Source organism: Hyla sarda, chromosome 11, assembly GCF_029499605.1.
Source record: "Hyla sarda isolate aHylSar1 chromosome 11, aHylSar1.hap1, whole genome shotgun sequence".
Classification (NCBI taxonomy): Eukaryota; Metazoa; Chordata; class Amphibia; order Anura; family Hylidae; genus Hyla; species Hyla sarda.
Genome location: NC_079199.1, coordinates 105,117,123 through 105,143,699, shown reverse-complemented (window position 1 = coordinate 105,143,699; position 26,577 = coordinate 105,117,123). Strand labels below are relative to the sequence as shown.

The following is a 26,577-nucleotide window of genomic DNA, read 5'->3' as shown; positions in this document are numbered from 1 at the left end:
CTACTATAATACTGCTCCTATATACAAGAATATAACTACTATAATACTGCTCCTATATACAAGAATATAACTACTATAATACTGCCTCCTATATACAAGAATATAACTACTATAATACTGCCTCCTATATATAAGAATATAACTACTATAATACTGCTCCTATATACAAGAATATAACTACTATAATACTGCTCCTATATACAAGAATATAACTACTATAATACTGCCTCCTATATACAAGAATATAACTACTATAATACTGCTTCTATATACAAGAATATAACTACTATAATACTGCTCCTGTATACAAGACTATAACTACTATAATACTGCTCCTGTATACAAGACTATATTTACTATAATACTGCCTCCTATATACAAGAATATAACTATAATACTGCTCTTATATACAAGAATATACCTACTATAATACTGCCCCTATATACAAGAATATAACTGCTATAATACTGCTCCTATATACAAGAATATAACTGCTATAATACTGCCTCCTATATACAAGAATATAACTACTATAATACTGCTCCTATATACAAGAATATAACTACTATAATACTGCCTTCTATGTACAAGAATATAACTACTATAATACTGCCCCCTATATACAAGAATATAACTACTATAATACTGCCTCCTATATACAAGAATATAACTACTATAATACTGCTCCTATATACAAGAATATAACTACTATAATACTGCCCCTATATACAAGAATATAACTACTATAATACTGCTCCTATATTCAAGAATATAACTACTATAATACTGCCTCCTATATACAAGAATATAACTACTATAATACTGCCTCCTATATACAAGAATATAACTACTATAATACTGCTCCTATATACAAGAATATAACTACTATAATACTGCTCCTTTATACAAGAATATAACTACTTTAATACTGCTCCTATATACTAGAATATAACTACTATAATACTGCCCCCTATATACAAGAATATAACTACTATAATACTGCCTCCTATATACAAGAATATAACTACTATAATACTGCTCCTATATACAGGAATATAACTACTATAATACTGCTCCTATATACAAGAATATAACTGCTATAATACTGCTCCTATATACAAGAATATAACTACTATAATACTGCTCCTATATAAAAGAATATAACTACTATAATACTGCCCCTATATACAAGAATATAACTGCTATAATACTGCTCCTATATACAAGAATATAACTACTATAATACTGCCTCCTGTATACAAGAATATAACTACTATAATACTGCTCCTATATACAAGAATATAACTACTCTAATACTGCTCCTATATACAAGAATATAACTACTATAATACTGCTCCTATATACAAGAATATAACTACTATAATACTGCTCCTATATACAAGAATATAACTACTATAATACTGCTCCTATATACAAGAATATAACTACTATACTACTGCTCCTATATACAAGAATATAACTACTATAATACTGCCCCTATATACAAGAATATAACTACTATAATACTGCTCCTATATACAAGAATATAACTACTATAATACTGCTCCCTATATACAAGAATATAACTACTATAATACTGCTCCTATATACAAGAATATAACTACTATAATACTGCTCCCTATATACAAGAATATAACTACTATAATACTGTCACGATGCCGGCTGGCAGGAGGTGGATCCTCTGTGCCAGAGAGGGATTGGCGTGGACCGTGCTAGTGGACCGGTTCTAAGTCACTACTGGTCTTCACCAGAGCCCGCCGCAAAGCGGGATGGACTTGCTGCGGCGGTAGTGACCAGGTCGTATCCACTAGCAACGGCTCAACCTCTCTGGCTGCTGAAGATAGGCGCGGTACAAGGGAGTAGACAGAAGCAAGGTCGGACGTAGCAGAAGGTCGGGGGCAGGCGGCAAGGTTCGTAGTCAGGGTGGATAGCAGAAGTACTGGTACACAGGCTTTTGGACACACAAAACGCTTTCACTGGCACAAGGCAACAAGATCCGGCAAGGGAGTGCATGGGAGGAGGTCAGATAAAGGCAGGGAGCAGATGGAAGCCAATTAAGCTAATTGGGCCAGGCACCAATCATTGGTGCACTGGCCCTTTAAGTCTCAGGGAGCTGGCGCGCGCGCGCCCTAGAGAGCGGAGCCGCGCGCGCCAGCACATGACAGCAGGGGACGGGAACGGGTAAGTGACCTGGGATGCGATTCGCGAGCGGGCGCGTCCCGCTGTGCGAATCGCATCCCCGACGGCCATGACAGTGCAGCGCTCCCGGTCAGCGGGACCGACCGGGGCGCTGCGGAGAGAGAGACGCCGTACGCGCTCCGGGGAGGAGCGGGGACCCGGAGCGCTAGGCGTAACAGTACCCCCCCCCCCTTAGGTCTCCCCTTCTCTTTGTCCGGTAACTGCCTCCCCTGGGATGAGGACACCGGGAAAGGATGGAGGGATTCCTCAACGGCAGGCAGTACAGCAGGAGTGGGAATGGGGAGGGAGGGCAGAGGGCGAGGCCTGGCACGGGGCAGTGTGACACCAGGACGAGGGCCATGAGGAGGCACCGAGGCTTGCCTGACTGGACTGGGAGGGGGGGAGAGGCACTTCTTAAGGCGGGCAGAGTCCATAACGACCTTAGGGAGACCGGATACAGGAGGAACCACAGGGTCACGGCAGGGAGTACTGGTAACCGGTTTAAGGCAGTCCTTGAAGCAAGAGGTACCCCAGCTCTTGATCTCCCCTGTGGACCAATCCAGGGTTGGGGAATGGTGTAGAAGCCAGGGTAGTCCAAGGAGAACTTCAGAAGTGCAATTGGGGAGGACCAAAAACTCAATTTTCTCATGATGAGGTCCGATGCACATTAGGAGGGGCTTCGTGCGGAAACGCACGGTGCAATCCAACCTGGCTCCGTTGACCGCGGAAATGTGGAGTGGCTTGACAAGACGGGTCACCGGGATGCGGAATTTATTGACCAAGGACTCCCGAATAAAATTCCCAGAGGCACCAGAGTCCAGGCAGGCCACGGCTGAGAGGGAAGAGCTGGCTGAAGAAGAAATCCGTACAGGCACCGTGAGACGTGGAGAAGCCGACTTAGTATCAAGAGACGCCACACCCACGAGAGCTGGGTGCGAGCGTGCGTTTCCCAGACGTGGAGGACGGATGGGGCAATCCACCAAAAAATGTTCAGTACTGGCACAGTACAGACAAAGATTCTCTTCCTTACGGCGATTCCTCTCTTCCAGGGTCAGGCGAGACCGATCCACTTGCATGGCTTCCTCGGCGGGAGGCCTAGGCGCAGATTGCAATGGAGACTGTGGGAGAGGTGTCCAGAGATCTAAGTCTTTTTCCTGGCGGAGCTCTTGATGCCTCTCAGAAAAACGCATGTCAATGCGAGTGGCTAGATGAATGAGTTCATGCAGGTTGGTAGGAGTATCTCGTGCGGCCAGAACATCTTTAATGTTGCTGGATAGGCCTTTTTTAAAGGTCGCGCAGAGGGCCTCATTATTCCAGGAAAGTTCAGAAGCAAGAGTACGGAATTGTATGGCGTACTCGCCAACGGAAGAATTACCCTGGACCAGGTTCAACAGGGCAGACTCAGCAGAAGAGGCTCGGGCAGGTTCCTCAAAGACACTTCGAATTTCCGAGAAGAAGGAGTGTACAGAGGCAGTGACGGGGTCATTGCGGTCCCAGAGCGGTGTGGCCCATGACAGAGCTTTTCCAGACAGAAGGCTGACTACGAAAGCCACCTTAGACCTTTCAGTAGGAAACTGATCCGACATCATCTCCAAATGCAGGGAACATTGCGAAAGAAAGCCACGGCAAAACTTAGAGTCCCCATTAAATTTGTCCGGCAAGGACAGGCGGAGGCTAGGAGTGGCCACTCGCTGCGGAAGAGGTGCAGGAGCTGGCGGAGGAGATGGTTGCTGCTGCTGTAGCTGAGACTGAATCTGCTGTAGCTGCGACTGGAGTTGCTGAGTCATGGTGGTCAAGTACGACAGCTGGTGATCTTGTTGGGCAATCTGTCGGGCTTGCTGGGCGACCAGTGTGGGGAGGTCGGCGACAACAGGCAGAGGAACTTCAGCGGGATCCATGGCCGGATCTACTGTCACGATGCCGGCTGGCAGGAGGTGGATCCTCTGTGCCAGAGAGGGATTGGCGTGGACCGTGCTAGTGGACCGGTTCTAAGTCACTACTGGTCTTCACCAGAGCCCGCCGCAAAGCGGGATGGACTTGCTGCGGCGGTAGTGACCAGGTCGTATCCACTAGCAACGGCTCAACCTCTCTGGCTGCTGAAGATAGGCGCGGTACAAGGGAGTAGACAGAAGCAAGGTCGGACGTAGCAGAAGGTCGGGGGCAGGCGGCAAGGTTCGTAGTCAGGGTGGATAGCAGAAGTACTGGTACACAGGCTTTTGGACACACAAAACGCTTTCACTGGCACAAGGCAACAAGATCCGGCAAGGGAGTGCATGGGAGGAGGTCAGATAAAGGCAGGGAGCAGATGGAAGCCAATTAAGCTAATTGGGCCAGGCACCAATCATTGGTGCACTGGCCCTTTAAGTCTCAGGGAGCTGGCGCGCGCGCGCCCTAGAGAGCGGAGCCGCGCGCGCCAGCACATGACAGCAGGGGACGGGAACGGGTAAGTGACCTGGGATGCGATTCGCGAGCGGGCGCGTCCCGCTGTGCGAATCGCATCCCCGACGGCCATGACAGTGCAGCGCTCCCGGTCAGCGGGACCGACCGGGGCGCTGCGGAGAGAGAGACGCCGTACGCGCTCCGGGGAGGAGCGGGGACCCGGAGCGCTAGGCGTAACAGTACCCCCCCCCCTTAGGTCTCCCCTTCTCTTTGTCCGGTAACTGCCTCCCCTGGGATGAGGACACCGGGAAAGGATGGAGGGATTCCTCAACGGCAGGCAGTACAGCAGGAGTGGGAATGGGGAGGGAGGGCAGAGGGCGAGGCCTGGCACGGGGCAGTGTGACACCAGGACGAGGGCCATGAGGAGGCACCGAGGCTTGCCTGACTGGACTGGGAGGGGGGGAGAGGCACTTCTTAAGGCGGGCAGAGTCCATAACGACCTTAGGGAGACCGGATACAGGAGGAACCACAGGGTCACGGCAGGGAGTACTGGTAACCGGTTTAAGGCAGTCCTTGAAGCAAGAGGTACCCCAGCTCTTGATCTCCCCTGTGGACCAATCCAGGGTTGGGGAATGGTGTAGAAGCCAGGGTAGTCCAAGGAGAACTTCAGAAGTGCAATTGGGGAGGACCAAAAACTCAATTTTCTCATGATGAGGTCCGATGCACATTAGGAGGGGCTTCGTGCGGAAACGCACGGTGCAATCCAACCTGGCTCCGTTGACCGCGGAAATGTGGAGTGGCTTGACAAGACGGGTCACCGGGATGCGGAATTTATTGACCAAGGACTCCCGAATAAAATTCCCAGAGGCACCAGAGTCCAGGCAGGCCACGGCTGAGAGGGAAGAGCTGGCTGAAGAAGAAATCCGTACAGGCACCGTGAGACGTGGAGAAGCCGACTTAGTATCAAGAGACGCCACACCCACGAGAGCTGGGTGCGAGCGTGCGTTTCCCAGACGTGGAGGACGGATGGGGCAATCCACCAAAAAATGTTCAGTACTGGCACAGTACAGACAAAGATTCTCTTCCTTACGGCGATTCCTCTCTTCCAGGGTCAGGCGAGACCGATCCACTTGCATGGCTTCCTCGGCGGGAGGCCTAGGCGCAGATTGCAATGGAGACTGTGGGAGAGGTGTCCAGAGATCTAAGTCTTTTTCCTGGCGGAGCTCTTGATGCCTCTCAGAAAAACGCATGTCAATGCGAGTGGCTAGATGAATGAGTTCATGCAGGTTGGTAGGAGTATCTCGTGCGGCCAGAACATCTTTAATGTTGCTGGATAGGCCTTTTTTAAAGGTCGCGCAGAGGGCCTCATTATTCCAGGAAAGTTCAGAAGCAAGAGTACGGAATTGTATGGCGTACTCGCCAACGGAAGAATTACCCTGGACCAGGTTCAACAGGGCAGACTCAGCAGAAGAGGCTCGGGCAGGTTCCTCAAAGACACTTCGAATTTCCGAGAAGAAGGAGTGTACAGAGGCAGTGACGGGGTCATTGCGGTCCCAGAGCGGTGTGGCCCATGACAGAGCTTTTCCAGACAGAAGGCTGACTACGAAAGCCACCTTAGACCTTTCAGTAGGAAACTGATCCGACATCATCTCCAAATGCAGGGAACATTGCGAAAGAAAGCCACGGCAAAACTTAGAGTCCCCATTAAATTTGTCCGGCAAGGACAGGCGGAGGCTAGGAGTGGCCACTCGCTGCGGAAGAGGTGCAGGAGCTGGCGGAGGAGATGGTTGCTGCTGCTGTAGCTGAGACTGAATCTGCTGTAGCTGCGACTGGAGTTGCTGAGTCATGGTGGTCAAGTACGACAGCTGGTGATCTTGTTGGGCAATCTGTCGGGCTTGCTGGGCGACCAGTGTGGGGAGGTCGGCGACAACAGGCAGAGGAACTTCAGCGGGATCCATGGCCGGATCTACTGTCACGATGCCGGCTGGCAGGAGGTGGATCCTCTGTGCCAGAGAGGGATTGGCGTGGACCGTGCTAGTGGACCGGTTCTAAGTCACTACTGGTCTTCACCAGAGCCCGCCGCAAAGCGGGATGGACTTGCTGCGGCGGTAGTGACCAGGTCGTATCCACTAGCAACGGCTCAACCTCTCTGGCTGCTGAAGATAGGCGCGGTACAAGGGAGTAGACAGAAGCAAGGTCGGACGTAGCAGAAGGTCGGGGGCAGGCGGCAAGGTTCGTAGTCAGGGTGGATAGCAGAAGTACTGGTACACAGGCTTTTGGACACACAAAACGCTTTCACTGGCACAAGGCAACAAGATCCGGCAAGGGAGTGCATGGGAGGAGGTCAGATAAAGGCAGGGAGCAGATGGAAGCCAATTAAGCTAATTGGGCCAGGCACCAATCATTGGTGCACTGGCCCTTTAAGTCTCAGGGAGCTGGCGCGCGCGCGCCCTAGAGAGCGGAGCCGCGCGCGCCAGCACATGACAGCAGGGGACGGGAACGGGTAAGTGACCTGGGATGCGATTCGCGAGCGGGCGCGTCCCGCTGTGCGAATCGCATCCCCGACGGCCATGACAGTGCAGCGCTCCCGGTCAGCGGGACCGACCGGGGCGCTGCGGAGAGAGAGACGCCGTACGCGCTCCGGGGAGGAGCGGGGACCCGGAGCGCTAGGCGTAACAAATACTGCTCCTATATACAAGAATATAACTACTATAATACTGCTCCTATATACAAGAATATAACTACTATAATACTGCTCCTATATACAAAATTATAACTACTATAATACTGCTCCTATATACAAGAATATAACTACTATAATACTGCTCCTATATACAAGAATATAACTACTATAATACTGCCCCTATATACAAGAATATAACTACTATAATACTGCTCCTATATACAAGAATATAACTACTATAATACTGCTCCTATATACAAGAATATAACTACTATAATACTGCTCCTATCTACAAGAATATAACTACTATAATACTGCTCCTATATACAAGAATATAACTACTATAATACTGCTCCTATATACAAGAATATAACTACTATAATACTGATCCTATATACAAGAATATAACTACTATAATACTGATCCTATATACAAGAATATAACTACTATAATACTGCTCCTATATACAAGAATATAACTACTATAATACTGCTCCTATCTACAAGAATATAACTACTATAATACTGCTCCTATATACAAGAATATAACTACTATAATACTGCTCCTATATACAAGAATATACCTACTATAATACTGCTCCTATCTACAAGAATATAACTACTATAATACTGCTCCTATATACAAGAATATAACTACTATAATACTGCTCCTATATACAGGAATATAACTACTATAATACTGCTCCTATATACAAGAATATAGCTACTATAATACTGCCCCCTATATACAAGAATATAACTACTATAATACTGCTCCTATATACAAGAATATAACTACTATAATGCTGCCCTTTTTCTCCTGTCTTCCCTCCAGTTGTTCATCATAGACAATGGCGCTGATGACTGGCGGATCGCCATGACATACGAGCGGATTTTCTACATCAGCCTGGAGCTGCTCATCTGCGCCATTCACCCGATCCCCGGGGAGTACAAGTTCTTCTGGAACGCCCGCCTGGCCTTCTCCTACACCCCGTCGCAGGCGGAGGCGGACGTGGACATCATCCTGTCCATCCCCATGTTCCTGCGGCTTTACCTTATCGCCCGGGTCATGCTCCTGCACAGTAAACTCTTCACAGACGCCTCGTCCCGCAGCATCGGGGCCCTCAACAAGATCAACTTCAACACCCGCTTCGTCATGAAGACCCTGATGACCATCTGCCCGGGCACCGTGCTCCTCGTCTTCAGCATCTCCTTGTGGATCATCGCTGCCTGGACCGTGCGGGTCTGCGAGAGGTGAGGAGGGCGGCCATGATGGCTCCAGAGCTGCATTCATAATTCTGCCTTATGTCCGGTTCTATACTCTGATCACCGTTCTTCTGTTCCTGTAAGACACCCAACCAGTGATGCTCCAGCTGTTGTAAAACTACAACTCCCAGCATGCTAGAGTCTAGAGCAGTGTTTACTAACCAGTGTGCCTCCAGCTGTTGCAAAACTACAACCCCCAGCATGCCCGGACAGCCAACGGCTGTAGTTTCCCAACAGCTGGAGCATCACTGGTAGGAAAACACTGATCTACACCCTAGGTTTCCAGCTGTGGCCCTACAGCTGTTGCAAAACAGTTGGCTGTCCGGGCATGTTGGGAGTTATAGTTTTGCAGCATCTGGAGGTCCACAGTTTGGAGACCACCGTCCTATATTAAAGATGTTCCTGTAGAGTACTTTGTGTAATATTGGATGGCGGCCCCTCCCCCCGGCGCTCAGCGGCGCAGTCATCATCAGCAATAAAATCGCTAAGAAAATAATGATTGACTTTTTTTTTTTAATGCTTTTAGTGGGAGCAAATATTCCATTAGACTCCTCTATATAAGAGCTGGGCCCCCCTGTGTATAAGAGCCCATTAGACTCTTGTATAGAAGAGCCGGGTGCCCCCTGTGTATAAGAGCCCATTAGACTCCTGTATACAAGAGACCGGTCCCCCTGTGTATAAGAGCCCATTAGACTCCTGTATATAAGAGCTGGGCCCCCCTGTGTATAAGAGCCCATTAGACTCCTGTATATAAGAGACCGGTCCCCCTGTGTATAAGAGCCCTTTAGACTCCTGTATATAAGAGCCGGGCCCCCCTGTGTATAAGAGCCCATTAGACTCCTGTATATAAGAGCCGGGCCCCCCTGTGTATAAGAGCCCATTAGACTCCTGTATATAAGAGCCGGCCCCCCTGTGTATAAGAGCCCATTAGACTCCTGTATATAAGAGCCGGGCCCCCCTGTGTATAAGAGCCCATTAGACTCCTGTATATAAGAGCCGGGTGCCCCCTGTGTATAAGAGCCCATTAGACTCCTGTATATAAGAGACCGGTCCCCCTGTGTATAAGAGCCCATTAGACTCCTGTATATAAGAGCCGGGCCCCCCTGTGTATAAGAGCCCATTAGACTCCTGTATATAAGAGCCGGGCCCCCCTGTGTATAAGAGCCCATTAGACTCCTGTATATAAGAGCCGGGCCCCCCTGTGTATAAGAGCCCATTAGACTCCTCTATATAAGAGCTGGGCCCCCCTGTGTATAAGAGCCCATTAGACTCCTCTATATAAGAGCCGGGCCCCCCTGTGTATAAGAGCCCATTAGACTCCTCTATATAAGAGCTGGGCCCCCCTGTGTATAAGAGCCCATTAGACTCCTCTATATAAGAGCTGGGCCCCCCTGTGTATAAGAGCCCATTAGACTCCTCTATATAAGAGCTGGGCCCCCCTGTGTATAAGAGCCCATCAGACTCCTGTATATAAGAGCCAGGCCCCCCTGTGTATAAGAGCCTATTAGACTCCTCTATATAAGAGCTGGGCCCCCATGTGTATAAGAGCCCATTAGACTCCTGTATATAAGAGCCGGGCCCCCTGTGTATAAGTGCCCATTAGACTCCTGTATATAAGAGCCGGGCTCCCCTGTGTATAAGTGCTCATTAGACTCATGTATATAAGAGCCGGGTCCCCCCTGTGTATAAGAGCCCATTAGATTCCTGTATATAAGAGCCGGGTCCCCCTGTGTATAAGTGCCCATTAGACTTCTGTATACAAGAGCCGGGCTCCCCTGTGTATAAGAGCCCATTAGACTCCTGTATATAAGAGCCGGGCCCCCTGTGTATAAGAGCCCATTAGACTCCTCTATAGAAGAGCCGGGTGCCCCCTGTGTATAAGAGCCCATTAGACTCCTGTATATAAGAGCCGGGCTCCCCTGTGTATAAGAGCCCATTAGACTCCTGTATATAAGAGCCGGGCTCCCCTGTGTATAAGAGCCCATTAGACTCCTGTATATAAGAGCCGGGCTCCCCTGTGTATAAGAGCCCATTAGACTCCTGTATATAAGAGCCGGGCTCCCCTGTGTATAAGAGCCCATTAGACTTCTGTATACAAGAGCCGGGCTCCCCTGTATATAAGAGCCCATTAGACTCCTCTATAGAAGAGCCGGGCCCCCTGTGTATAAGAGCCCATTAGACTCCTCTATAGAAGAGCCGGGTGCCCCCTGTGTATAAGAGCCCATTAGTCTCCTGTATATAAGAGCCGGGTGCCCCCTGTGTATAATCACATAGAGGAAAGGAATACGGTTAATGGACGGTGATGAGAAATCGCTGATATATCTGTCTGCACCGTGGGCGGAAGATGCCGCATCTGCTGTAATATGGGGCATCTAGGGTGGTGCCTGGTCACATGACCACCGGCTGGTAACATCACCAAGACCCGCACCTATCAGATACCAGGGTCCAGGCATGCTGGGAGTTGTAGTTTTCCAACAGTCATACGGTTGTAAAGCAGCTTGAGCAGCACTGACTGTAAAGCAGTGTTTTCCAGCCAGTGCTGCAAAACTACAACTCCCAGCATGCCCGGACAGCCAACGGCTGTCCGGGCATGCTGGGAGTTGTAGTTTTGTAACAGCTGCAGGGCCGCAGGTTAGACACCTAATGTGTAGAGCGGTGTTTCCCAACCAGTGTTGCTCCAGCTGTTGTAGAACTACAACTCCCAGCATGCCCCGACAGCCTTTTGCACAACTGTCGCTCACTGTATATTTCCTCTGTAAACCTTCGAGATGGCTGTGCGTGAAAATCTCCGAAATCCTCAGACTGGCCCGTCTGGCACCAACAACCATACCACGTTTCAAAATGTCCCCATTCTGATGCACGGACTCAACTTCAACAAGTTATCTTGACCGTGTCTACATGCCCAAATGCATTGAGTTGCTGCCATGTGATTGCGTTAACCAAGGAACTGTACAGGCGTACCTAATAAAGTGGCCGGTCAGTCTATCCCTATTGTAATGGTGGCCAACCCCCCCCCCCCCCCCCCCGGATACGTGACGCTGTTGAGCTACCGAACCACATCTCTATTATTCCGAGGAGGAGCCCTTTAAATCCAGAATGATTTTCCGGAGCCTGGAAATGGTTGTAAACAAGATTACGGATTACTCGCGGTGTCACTGGCGAGGCAGCCGGCCGGAAAATCATCTTTGAAATCCTCCAGGGCGTTGAGTGGCCTATTCGGTATTCGTAGCGCGGCTTCCCGTCTGCAGAGCTGCCTGCGACCATCAGTCACGTGACGCGCCGACACATTCTACTTCGTAAGAAATCTGACGAGCAGATGTTGTTGCAGTTACCTCTAAGGGAAAATACGCACGCGTTCAAAATGTTTGGCGTATATAAATCCGAAGAAATTCAACTGGACATCTACTTACCTGCTCAAAATATCGGGCAAAACCGCTACAATAGGAATACAACCCAAGGAAGGAGGGAAAGGGGGAGGAAATGAATCCTAAAATACTCAGTGGGTTTATAGGGACATAAGGGGCGGCAAACAGGAACTGAGTCCATTGGCGGCTTGTCCCCTCCAGATGAGAAAGATGAGGAAATCCTTCAAAAAAAGGACAAAAAAAGTCAATCTGCCCGACCCTTCTCTCCGGATATGGGGACGGAACGGCCAATATAAGTCTAATAGATATGGCTGCTTGCTGCTGTTGTCTCTTTCGCCTGCAGTTTCAGTTCTGGCCTCTAGGGTATGTCCACTTGCTCCTTCTGGAATTATATGGGGCCGGGCCCCCCACAAAAAACCTGTCCCTTTCCAATCCCGCCTCATCACCTATTTACAGCAGGTCTGCCCTCTGGTACCTGAAGGTTGTTTTTGGTTCCACAGTGTCCATAGTACGGGATGTCATGTTGCTGACCATATATCCGCCATGCCCGACATCTGGATTTTATTTCTGCCGAAACAGTCTCTCCTGGCTCTGATTGTTGACCCTGAATTTATGCTGCCTGCCTGACCCTGAATCTATGCTTCCTGCCTGACCCTGAATCTATGCTTCCTGCCTGACCCTGAATCTATGCTTCCTGCCTGACCCTGAATCTATACTGCCTGCCTGACCCTGAAACTATGCTGCCTGCCTGACCCTGAATCTATGCTGCCTGCCTGACCGTGAATCTATGCTGCCTGCCTGACCCTGAATCTATGCTGCCTGACCCTCTTTCCTGTACCATATTGACTCTCCAGTGTTCGACCTGGAATGTTAACTACACTCTTTAGCCTCCACTCCTGGTGCCCTGCACCGATGCCAAACACTTCACTGGGCCGGCCGCTACACTCTAGAAGCAAAAGTCCAGTATCGGCATCCTGGATAAAGGATGAACACCTAGAGACTCCTCTCCTGAGCATGGTCCAAAGCCAAACCTGTCTGGTAGCCCCACAGGTTCACTCCTGTTGCTCGGTCACATCCCTTTAGTAAGGAACCCCTCAATTCAAGATGGTAGCGCATACCCAGATGTCCGAAAGTGGAAAGTAACCTCTCAAACTAACCCAACAGGACAAATCTCTGGTTAATACTCGTTCCTCTTGACCCAAGCAAGTCCCATAGACCTCACATAACCGAGAGCTCATACCTGATGAAACATAAAGCCTTCATACATCTCCACCATCTCTTACTATGTGCGGAGTGCTTACATCTAAATGTAACTTTCTTCTGGGTAATACCTCAGGTGATGGTGAGATGGGGGCAGACGCGTATCATTGTCTATGGGTGCGTCCACTCTCTCACACAAGCCACCATCTGCCCCTCACACCTGCTCTCGCCCTCTTCGGGCACCCGCAGATCACATTCCTCCACTACAGAAATGTCGTATTCTTTTGTATCTCTGCAGCAGCACTTAAAGCTTTTTTACAACCATGGCTGATCCCAGACCTGATGATATTTCTCCGGAGAGTGGACGGCTACACGCCTCATTGCGAAAACAGTCCAGAGGGAAATATGTCTTTGAAACCTGTAGACCTGTTATCCAGATACTCCCTGACCAAAATAAATCCAGAATCTATGAAGGTTATACCATTGCCACATGGTATCTAGAACTGACCATGGTGAAATAACATCACCTGTAATGGAGCAGGAAGAACACTTTCTACAGACTCATCATATGTAATGGAGCAGGAGGAGCACATTCTACAGACTCATCACATGTCATGGAGCAGGAGGAGCACTTTCTACAGACTCATCATATGTAATGGAGCAGGAAGAGCACATTCTACAGACTCATCACATGTCATGGAGCAGGAGGAGTACTTTCTACAGACTCATCATATGTAATGGAGCAGGAGGAGCACATTCTACAGACTCATCATATGTAATGGAGCAGGAGGAGCACTTTCTACAGACTCATCACATGTCATAGAGCAGGAGGAGCACTTTCTACAGACTCATCACCTGTAATGGAGCAGGAGGAACACTTTCTACACTCATCACCTGTAATGGAGCAGGAAGAACACTTTCTACAGACTCATCATATGTAATGGAGCAGGAGGAGCACATTCTACAGACTCATCACATGTCATGGAGCAGGAGGAGCACTTTCTACAGACTCATCATATGTAATGGAGCAGGAAGAGCACATTCTACAGACTCATCACATGTCATGGAGCAGGAGGAGTACTTTCTACAGACTCATCATATGTAATGGAGCAGGAGGAGCACATTCTACAGACTCATCATATGTAATGGAGCAGGAGGAGCACTTTCTACAGACTCATCACATGTCATAGAGCAGGAGGAGCACTTTCTACAGACTCATCACCTGTAATGGAGCAGGAGGAACACTTTCTACACTCATCACCTGTAATGGAGCAGGAAGAACACTTTCTACAGACTCATCACATGTCATGGAGCAGGAGGAGCACTTTCTACAGACTCATCGCATGTCATGGAGCAGGAGGAGCACATTCTACACTCATCACCTGTAATGGAGCAGGAGGAGCACTTTCTACAGATTCGTCACATGTAATGGAGCAGGAGGAGCACTTTCTACAGACTCATCACCTGTAATGGAGCAGGAAGAACACTTTCTACAGACTCATCACATGTCATGGAGCAGGAGGAGCACTTTCTACAGACTCATCACCTGTAATGGAGCAGGAGGAGCACTTTCTACAGATTCGTCACCTGTAATGGAGCAAGAGGAGCACTTTCTACAGACTCATCCCCTGTAATGGAGCAGGAGGAGCACTTTCTACAGATTCGCCACCTGTAATGGAGCAAGAGGAGCACATTCTACAGACTCATCATATGTAATGGAGCAGGAGGAGCACTTTCTACAGATTCGTCACATGTAATGGAGCAGGAGGAGCACTTTCTACAGACTCATCATATGTAATGGAGCAGGAGGAGCACTTTCTACAGACTCCTCAGCACTTTCTACAGACTCATCACCTGTAATGCAGCCGGACGGGCACTTACACATGCACGCTCATTCGGCCACCAACTATATCTCCCAATCCCTCCATACACATGCATGCTTATTCGGCCAACAAATATATCTCCTGAACCCTCTATAATTTACATGCACATTTAGCCAACAACTATACTGTATCTCCCATTCCCACCATACACATGCACGCTCATTAAACCAACAACTATATCTCCCGATCCCTCCATACACATGCACGCTCATTAAACCAACTATATCTCCCGATCCCTCCATACACATGCACACTCATTCAGCCAACAACTATATTTGCCAATCCCTCTATACCAACACGCTCATTCAATGGACCCCAACTTGTGCAATACTGGTATCAAACGATCTCCTCATAGGCTCTGAGGTCATTCTGTCCCTTCACCAGTGATAACACATGCAGTTTACATTGGGTGACTGGAGGCCACATTCTCATGTGTCTCTTTCCTCCACAGGTACCATGACCAGCAAGACGTCACCAGCAACTTCTTAGGTGCCATGTGGCTGATCTCCATAACGTTCCTGTCCATTGGTTACGGTGACATGGTACCGAACACCTACTGCGGGAAGGGTGTGTGTCTGCTAACTGGCATCATGGTAAGAAAAGTCTATGTAATAGAAGGGTGGCCATAGTTTCAATATAGAAAGGTGGATTTAAGGGACTGCCATGGGGTATGCTGGATCTTTGAGGGTGATACTTCTTGTTTTCTTTAAAAAAAATGTTAAATTATCGGGCCACTAGGGCCCTTAGTTTTGGCAAGACTAAGGGTCATAGAGAGCCAAAATGTGTCAGGGTGCTTTGTCCTGTGCTGTATGTTGCTCATTGGATAAGTTAATAAAAGCTTTCACTGCACCAACGAGCCGGAACTTCTTTTTGTGGACATGGATCTGGTGTAGGTCCGGAGACGGTGCCAACCCTTCCGCACTCGGGTGTTGGGTGTGCAGGATTTGAGGAGGTAACAGTTGTGGCTTCATTCTCTTGAAAAAGTTCATATTTTTCAGAATCCAAAAACTTTTAGGATTAGTTTCCAGTGAAATACTCGTTCAGGTGCAGGGACTTCTGTTAAAAGGCAGTCAGCACTGATCCTGTACAGTGAATGGCCCGGAGGTAATATATGGCTCTGGACTCTCAGTCATTGGCTATGCTCTTATATGTACTCGGTTCAGCATGCTGGGCTGATAGAGCGGTAAACCATCAATAATTGGGCAATAACATTAGATAATTGTGACCACAAGAATCAGCACTCAGGAATCTCCGGTTCTGCATTGAAGAGGCTTGTCGTCTGTATTTAGAGTCGGGGCGCTATGTGGGAGATCGTGGGGGGTGTCAGCGATCTGATACCTATCCCCTATCCTTAGGATAGGCAGGCATCCTGGAACGGGGGCAGTATAAGCATCTGAAGGATGCGAATACTGCCCCCCGTTCCAGGATGCCTGCACAGTTTAGCAGTTTAATTTACAAAAACTCTCCAACTTTATTTGTCGTGTTTGCGTAGACGGACATTAGGGGGGGCATCAGCTGACTGCTCCTCCATTCCACAGGATATCGTCTCTTCTATACTTTCGGCGTGTCATGTGCAGGCATCCTGGAACGGGTGCAGTATACACCTCCAAAGGCTGACTGCTCCTCCGTTCCACATGATATTGTCTCTTCTATACTTTCGGCGTGTCATGTGCAGGCATCCTGGAACGGGGGCAGTATACACCTCCATAGGCTGACTGCTCCTCCATTCCACATGATATCGTCGCTTCTATACTTTCGGCGTGTCATGTGCAGGCATCCTGGAACGGGGGCAGTGTACGCATCCATAGGCTGACTGCTCCTCCGTTCCACACGATATTGTCTATTCTATACTTTTGGCGTGTCATGTGCAGGCATCCTGGAACAGGGGCAGTATACACCTCCATAGGCTGACTGCTCCTCCAATCCACATGATATTGTCTCTTCTATACTTTCGGCGTGTCATGTGCAGGCATCCTGGAACGGGGGCAGTATACACCTCCATAGGCTGACTGCTCCTCCGTTCCACACGATATTGTCTATTCTATACTTTTGGCGTGTCATGTGCAGGCATCCTGGAACAGGGGCAGTATACACCTCCATAGGCTGACTGCTCCTCCAATCCACATGATATTGTCTCTTCTATACTTTCGGCGTGTCATGTGCAGGCATCCTGGAACGGGGGCAGTATACACCTCCATAGGCTGACTGCTCCTCCGTTCCACATGATATTGTCTCTTCTATACTTTTGGAATGTCATGTGCAGGCATCCTGGAACGGGGGCAGTGTACGCATCCATAGGCTGACTGCTCCTCCGTTCCACATGATAGCGGCTCTTCTATACTTTTGGAATGTCATGTGCAGGCATCCTGGAACGGGGGCAGTGTACGCATCCATAGGCTGACTGCTCCTCCGTTCCACATGATAGCGGCTCTTCTATACTTTCAGCGCGTCTCTTTTTTGGTATTGGCGGTCTCTTCAGCCCGCGCTATATAATCAGCCTCCCGTTGATTAAAAATATCTTGTTCTAATTCCGGCCTCCAATTATCTTCCCTCCGGATTCCAGCTGTAATTATATTTGCAGCTTTCCTGCAGGAACATCTATTTTCCCTACCGCTCTCGCGCCCTCTTTCTCGCCATCTCTTGTTTTTCTCTGTTCGCGGCCCTGGAAATGCCCGGCGCCGTTCTTTTTTATTGTATAATTAATGTCATTTTGTAGCTGAGTCATTTCATGTGAGGGTTTTCCCTTCCTTCCAACCTGATTTCCTCTGGTGGCTTCCCTCACACGGATTTATTATTATTGTTTGCTGGGTAATGAGCCCTTAGCGGTAGGCCTTACAGCTGTGTTACCACGGTAACGGAACAGGCCGCAGCGTCTCCTTTGGTATCTAAACCCGCGCAAAGTGGAACATTCTCTTGTGTCACATTGTAAATGGCTCCATCACTGTTTTCTCTTTAATATTCACTGGAAATGCAATTAATGGTGCTCCCCGACCGCCGCTCACCTTCCTGCATGCAGCTATAGGGCACTCCTTAAAGGGGCACATACCTACCTACATACCTAACTATATTGAAAGAAAGTCCAGCACTAAGGAGTGCAATCCAAATACCTTTGCTTTTATTCAACGATATATGCCAAGGTACAGACAGGAGGTAAAAACTTTCTGACGCGTTTCATGCTAGTAGCGCTTCGTCATACAATAGTTTACAGAAATTAGACACACATTCAAATACTGTGAAACCACATCCTTTTTCCGGTGACGTGGATTTCCAATTAGACATAATCCTCTCAGACAGAGTTCTCCCGCATGTTAACCCTTGCAGGTTTCCATTCAGGTGCACGTAAAAAATCTGTATAATTCATTATATATGTTAAACGGGTTTTATATCAACTGGCTCCAGAAAATTAAACAGATATGTAAATTACTTCTGTTAAAAAATCTTAATCCTTTCAATAATTATCAGCTGCTGAAGTTGAGTTGTTGTTTTCTGTCTGGCAACAGTGCTCTCTGCTGACATCTCTGCTTGTCTCGGGAACTGCACAGAGTAGAAGAGGTTTGCTATGGGGATTTGCTTCTAAACTGGGCGGTTCCCGAGACAGGTGTCATCAGAGAGCACTTAGACAGAAAAGAACAACTCAACTTCAGCAGCTGATAAGTACTGAAAGGATTAAGATTTTTTAACAGAGGTAATTTACAAATTTGTTTAACTTTCTGGAGCCAGTTGATACATAAATTTTTTTTTTCCTGGAATACCCCTTTAAAGTAATTTTTATACACTTTGTTGGCTGTAAATGACACAAGTGTCTCCTACTGCAATATAATCACATAGTGAAAAAAGAAGGGGGGGGGGGTATCCAGCTCCCAAGAAAAAAATTAGGAAAAATTAAAAGTCCAAAGTTTATTGATCCAACACCCAGTGAAGGTAAAACCCCTATGCCCAATTTACTTATCCCTGCCACAATAGGTCTTAAAGGGGTATTCCGGCCCTGAGACATCTTATCCCCTATCCAAAGCATAGGGGATAAGATGTCTCACCGCGGGGGTCCCGCCGCTGGAGACCCCCGCAATCTTGTATTCGCCACCCATCTGTTTGAGCTGCACGCTATGGTGCCAGCTCACAAACAGCCGGTTGCCGACCACGGGGCCGGAGTATCGTGACGTCACGACTCCGCCCCCGCTATGCAAGTCTATGGGATGGGGCGTGACGGCAGTCATGACTCCTCCGATGTGTGACGTCATCCCCCCCACCCCGCTATTCAAGTCTATGGGAGGGTACGTGAAGGCCTCCCATAGACTTGTATAGCAAGGGATGACGTCACACTGGGTCGGAGTAAGCTGGCACCATGGTGTGCAGCTCAAACAGGTGGGTGGCAAATACAAGATTGCGGGGGTCCGCAGCGGCGGGACCCCCGCAGTGAGACATCTTATCCCCTATACTTTGGATAGGAGATAAGATGTCTCAGGGCCGGAGTACCCCTTTAAAGGTGGCAGGAAGGCTCCACTGTGGACCTTGGAAGCGAGTGGAACACCGGCATCACAGTTTTTCCCCCCCAAATAAATAGGATGTGGTTTCACAGTATTTTAATGTGTGTCTAATTTCTGTAAACTATTGTATGACTAAGTGCTACTAGCATGAAACGCGTCAGAAAGTTTTTACCTCCTGTCTGTACCTTGGTATATATCGTTGAATAAAAGCAAAGGTATTTGGATTGCACTCCACAGGCGGGCATCGAGTGGAAGGGGTGAGCGGTCACCTGTGGCTGCTTTTTAAACTTGGACATACCTAACTACATCTACATTCATACCTACATACTACCAACTACATACATACCTACCTACATAATACAAACTACATAGATACCTATATACTATAAACTACATAATACGACAATCTATATACATACCTACACACTATAAATGACATATATACTACAAACATGCATACCTACATACTATAAACTACATAATACTACAAACTACATACATACTATAAACTACATACATAATACAAACTACATACATACTATAAACTACATACATAATACAAACTACATACATAACTACATACTATAAACTATATACATACCTAAATATAATATACAAACTACATACTTAAGGACATACTACAAACTACATACATAGATATACACAACATACATTCATACATACATATATGCATGCATACCTACATACTATAAACTACATAATACTACAAACTACATACATACTATAAACTACATACATAATACAAACTACATACATAACCACATACTATAAACTATATACATACCTAAATACAATATACAAACTACATACTTAAGGACATACTACAAACTACATACATACCTACCTACATACATACATACCTGCATACTACAAACTACATACATATACACAACATACATTCATACATATATGCATGCATACCTACATACTAAATAAATGCATACATATAATACACATACACACACACATATATATATATTTATTTATTTATATATATTAGTATTACCATAACACATTAATAAACAATATAAATGTAAAGTCTCAAGCTCAGTTGCAATAGCCACAACATAAAAGAATGAATAATGCACAACTAAGACAAACTAAATAACATAGGATTTTCTGTATATATCAAAGTCCCATAGAAACCCCCTCCCTCTTTTAACACCCCTCCCCCAGCCTAATACTAAACCCCAAACCTAAGTGCAACCTAAAATATACTGAACATGAATATACACATAAACTATAACAATAAATACAAGAACAGAATACATATAACACTACACAAACCAAACAACAATGAGGCTTTTCAGCCACACAAACTCCTAAAGCCCAAGTTCAGCTCCTGCAAGCCCTATATTACCGTACACCTACAGCACAAAACAAAAAGTCTAATGTGCCAGCATCAGCCCACCACCAGGGGGAGACAACAGGCTAAGGCACTTTAAAGGCAGAGCCCTTCCATAGACGAGAGGCCCTGCCAGCACCCAGCTCCTCCACGGACGAGAGGCTCTGCCAGCACCCAGCCCCTCCACAGACGAGAGGCCCTGCCAGCACCCAGCCCCTCCACAGACGAGAGGCTCTGCCAGCACCCAGCCCCTCCACAGACGAGAGGCCCTGCCAGCACCCAGCCCCTCCACAGACGAGAGGCTCTGCCAGCACCCAGCCCCTCCACAGACGAGAGGCTCTGCCAGCACCCAGCCCCTCCACAGACGAGAGGCTCTGCCAGCACCCAGCCCCTCCACAGACGAGAGGCCCTGCCAGCACCCAGCCCCTCCACAGACGAGAGGCTCTGCCAGCACCCAGCCCCTCCACAGACGAGAGGCTCTGCCAGCACCCAGCCCCTCCACAGACGAGAGGCCCTGCCAGCACCCAGCCCCTCCACAGATGAGAGGCCTTGCCAGCACCCAGCCCCTCCACAGATGAGAGGCCCTGCCAGCACCCAGCCTCTCCACAGACGAGAGGCTCTGCCAGCACCCAGCCCCTCCACAGACGAGAGGCTCTGCCAGCACCCAGCCCCTCCACAGACGAGAGGCCTTGCCAGCACCCAGCCCCTCCACAGATGAGAGGCCCTGCCAGCACCCAGCCTCTTGTACTCCACAGAATGCACCTTCACCAGGTTACCCAGTATGTTCCTAACCACCTCATCCACAGGAAGGATTTTACGCAGCGTCGACACTGGGGTTGACCATACACAACGCCCCTAGTCTCCTTGTACGGTAAGTAACCTCCTTATTCACTAGGTTCAGTCTATTCCCCCATAACATTTGGAAGAACACACTGTAGACCCGGGTCCAGAGAGGTTCTGGCAACATGCATACACTGCCCACATATACAGTGGTCCCTCAACATACGATGGTAATTTGTTCCAAACGACCCATCGTTTGTCGAATCCATCGTATGTTGAGGGATTTGTGCAATGTAAAGTATAGGAAGTTATACTCACCTGTCCCCGCCGCTCCGGACCGCGTCCTCACCGCTCTCGATGCTGTCCCAGAGGCTCCCGATGCTGTCCCGCTGCTCCAGCGTCTTCTTCAGGATCCTCCGGCTTCTTCCGCATCTTCCCCAGGGTCCGGGCCTCGCTTTCTGGTGACACTATTACGTTGCACCGCCGGCACAGCGTGCGTAGCGACATAATAACGATGCTGGAAAGCAAGGCCCGGACCCCGGAGAATATGCAAAAGACGCCGGAGGATCCCGAAGTGGACCCGGAGCAGCGGGGATAGGTAAGTGAACCTGTCCGGGATGCTTAAACTGCTATCCGACAGCAGCTTAAGCATTTTGCGCTGTCGGATAGCAGTTAATGCGATGGCCCCGACATATAAAAGCCTCGTATGTCGATTTGATCATATGTCGGGGCCATCGCATGACGGGGGGTTACTGTATCAGCAAAGGGAGAAGGAATGTTTTGATCAGGTTAACCCTTTCCCAGAGGGTCAAAGACCAACCCTTCCACTCATCCACCTTCTGAGCGGCGATCTTAAGCCTGCTGTCCCAATTTTGTTTGGAGTAATCCGCTTGGTCAACTTTGATGATGAGGACTTTTGCAGATTCCTGGGGCTCTGGAAGGGCGTCCAGGAGATGAAAACCAGGATCTCCCCCTCCCAGCCAAAGACTGCCGCACTTATCCCAGTTGATCTTGGATTCGGATGCCTCAGAGTAGCGGTCCACCTCTGACATCACCCATCGGCTCTCCTCTTGTAAGGAGACAATCACAGTGACATCATCAGCATACGCTGCCGCCCTCAGAGCCGAATCCGCCACCGCCAGGTCAATTCTCACCCCGCCAACGGTCCACAATCAATACTCCTAAGGAAAGGATCAATTGCAAACACGTACAGCACAGGGCTCCCCTGACGGACGCCCGACCCAACCTCAAAAGTGCTGCCAATCCAACCATTCACAAGTGGCAAACTCTCTGCTCCTACAAGGTTTTAAGCAAAATGACAACCCTCCCGGCCTCCCCCCCCACCCCCCCTCCTTCGGAGCTGTAGTAACTATTCTGCAGGCGGCGTTACTGTCTATATAGATTACTTATAAGAAGACTGCACAGTTCCCTGGTATATAGACTACTTCCTATAAATTAAACCCTCAGAGTAAAGTCTTGTAGAATTCGGACTGATGCAGTAGCCATCGTATCTAGTCGGTTGCAACTCTGTCTGGACGTCTCTGCACAAATGTCAGATTTTTAGGACATTTTTGTGTTGGTTGTATCTTGTGTGGTTCCTCTCACATTCTGTATGATCCAGTACTATATGGCGGTATTCTCTGCACTGTATAACCAGATGTTGCATCTTGGTCCCCGCTCCTCTATAAATTTTGCATGAATTGTCACCCATCCGATTTCCTGACCTACTTATGGCTTTGCTGCAGAGCAGACGGGAGTAAGGGGAATCCTGCAGAGACTTTGTGGTTGTCGGACACGGCACGAGACGCTCTGCGACCAAGCCTAGGAAATAATCACATGACGCTGCCAGCCGCCGGCAGGACATACGTTCAGATGTAAGAGCTCATAGTATAAAGCAGAGTCCATAATGGAGGCCTTCATAATACAATAATAATATCTCCATAAAGAATAATGGAGTCTCCAGATCTCATCCATGAGGCCCTGAAGATCTCAGGAGCAGTCGTGTCACCACCCCGTGTCATCCTGCGCCACCATGGACAGATCTGCAACATTGTGAATCCAGGATCATGACTATAATTTAAGGACTGCAGTGAGAACTGACACGTGGGGGGGGAGAGATGTCACCCTATAGAGACACAGCACGTATACCAATATATATCTACAGGACACCTCTTGTATTAGTAGCCTCAGGCAGTGCCCCCTGCTGTCAGAAAGGGGGTGGCACAGTTTAACCCCTCCCTGCCCATGCTGTATATTTATGTCATGAATCAGGCTTGGGAGTATGGTGCAGGATCTGGCGGGCCAACACCATATCCGCCGGTTTATTATGAATTATAGGAAGGTGGAGGGGTCCGGTCATAAGTGCAGGTACAGTATACCAATGGTATATTATAATGTATTATTAGAGGGGGGGGAGGGGTCCGGTCATAAGTGCAGGTACAGTATACCAATGGTATATTATAATGTATTATTAGAGGGGGGGGAGGGGTTCGGTCATAAGTGCAGGTACAGTATACCAATGGTATATTATAATGTATTATTAGAGGGGGGGAGGGGTTCGGTCATAAGTGCAGGTACAGTATACCAATGGTATATTATAATGTATTAGAGGGGGTGGAGGGGTCCGGTCATAAGTGCAGGTACAGTATACCAATGGTATATTATAATGTATTATTAGAGGGGGGGAGGGGTTCGGTCATAAGTGCAGGTACAGTATACCAATGGTATATTATAATGTATTATTAGAGAGGGTGGAGGGGGTCCGGTCATAAGTGCAGGTACAGTATACCAATGGTATATTATAATGTATTAGAGGGGGTGGAGGGGTCCGGTCAGAACTGCTGGTACAGTATACAAATGGTATATTATAATGTATTAGAGGGGGTGGAGGGGTCCGGTCATAAGTGCAGGTACAGTATACAAATGGTATATTATAATGTATTAGAGGGGGTGGAGGGGTCCGGTCAGAACTGCTGGTACAGTATACAAATGGTATATTATAATGTATTAGAGGGGGTGGAGGGGTCCGGCCAGAAGTGCAGGTACAGTATACAAATAGATGATATATTATAATGTATTATTAGAGGGGATGGAGGGGTCCGGTCATAAGTGCAGGTACAGTATACCAATGGTATATTATAATGTATTATTAGAGGGGGTGGAGGGGGTCCGGTCATAAGTGCAGGTACAGTATACAAATAGTATATTATAATGTATTATTAGAGGGGATGGAGGGGTCCGGTCAGAAGTGCAGGTACAGTATACAAATAGATGATATATTATAATGTATTATTAGAGGGGGGGAGGGGTCCGGTCAGAACTGCCGGTACAGTATACAAATGGTATATTATAATGTATTAGAGGGGGTGGAGGGGTCCGGCCAGAAGTGCAGGTACAGTATACAAATAGATGATATATTATAATGTATTATTAGAGGGGGGGAGGGGTCCGGTCAGAACTGCCGGTACAGTATACAAATAGATGATAATACGGGGAGGGGCAGACGATTCAGAGACAATTTAACATGACAACTTGGCACTAGATGTTCTCGTCATTAGGAGCAATGAAGAATGCAGCCTAATGAGGAGGAGGGAACCAGACGGAAGCCTTTCAATGGGGACATAGAAAATACTTGGCAGGTCTGTACGAGTCTATTTAGAGGAGTGCGGTGTTCTGAGGCCATCGGGTCTGAGCAGATGACATCTCCTCTATTAGGCTCATTCATCTGCTCATCACAAGTGTTTCCCTGTCGCCCACAATGGGAAAAAATAAGTGAACGAGACAAAAAATCCACGTTCTGGTGAGGTCATCTCCACCGTGGACAAAGACAGATTGTTGTGAACCTTTCTACTTTACATGGGAAAATGACCAGATCCAGCAACTGGCCCCATAACTGCTGATCTTCAACCCTTCCCTCCTACCTCACCATCACAAAATCAGTATACAGGAGAGAACCAAAGCTGTAGACATCTCCCCACCATACAGGAGAGAACCAAAGCTGTAGACATCTCCTCACCATACAGGAGAGAACCAAAGCTGTAGACATCTCCTCACCATACAGGAGAGAACCAAAGCTGTAGACATCTCCTCACCATACAGGAGAGAACCAACGCTGTAGGCATCTCCCCACCATACAGGAGAGAACCAACGCTGTAGGCATCTCCCCACCATACAGGAGAGAATCAACGCTGTAGGCATTTCCCCACCATACAGGAGAGAACCAAAGCTGTAGACATCTCCCCACCATACAGGAGAAAACCAAAGCTGAAGACATCTCCCCACCATACAGGAGAGAACCCATGCTGTAGACATCTCCCCACCATACAGGAGAGAACCAAAGCTGTAGGCATCTCCCCACCATACAGGAGAGAACCAAAGTTGTAGGCATCTCCCCACCATACAGGAGAGAACCAACGCTGTAGACATCTACCCACCATACAGGAGAGAAGCAAAGCTGTAGACATCTCCCCACCATACAGGAGAGAACCAAAGCTGTAAACACCTCCCCACCATACAGGAGAGAACCAACGCTGTAGGCATCTCCCCACCATACAGGAGAGAACCAACGCTGTAGACATCTCCCCACCATACAGGAGAGAACCAAAGCTGTAAACATGTCCTGTCCCCACCATACAGGAGAGGATCGAAGCTGTAGACATCTCCCCACCATACAGGAGAGAACCAAAGCTGTAGACATCTCCCCACCATACAGGAGAGAACCAAAGCTGTAGACATCTCCCCACCATACAGGAGAGAACCAAAGCTGTAGACATCTCCCCACCATACAGGAGAGGACCAAAGCTGTAAACATCTCCCCACCATACAGGAGAGGATCGAAGCTGTAGACCTCTCCCCACCATACGGAAGAACCCCCCACTGAAGAACAGATTGAGGAATCTCAGTATAGTGTAACACCTCCTGCTATCCTCTCCATCATGGAAGATCATATATGTGTATGGAAAGTCTAGAGAGTT

General features: G+C 48.1%; 1 protein-coding gene across 5 annotated transcripts in view; it reads left to right on the top strand.

Moving 5' to 3' along the window:
- KCNN3 (potassium calcium-activated channel subfamily N member 3) overlaps nt 1-26,577 on the top strand; it is a 162,301-nt gene that overhangs the window by 124,188 nt on the left and 11,536 nt on the right. For all 5 annotated transcript variants that reach the window (XM_056546582.1, XM_056546583.1, XM_056546586.1 and 2 more), the window contains 2 exons: nt 8,096-8,514; nt 15,426-15,567. In XM_056546582.1, the coding sequence (XP_056402557.1) occupies nt 8,096-8,514; nt 15,426-15,567 (561 nt within the window). The remainder of the gene's footprint in view (nt 1-8,095; nt 8,515-15,425; nt 15,568-26,577) is intronic.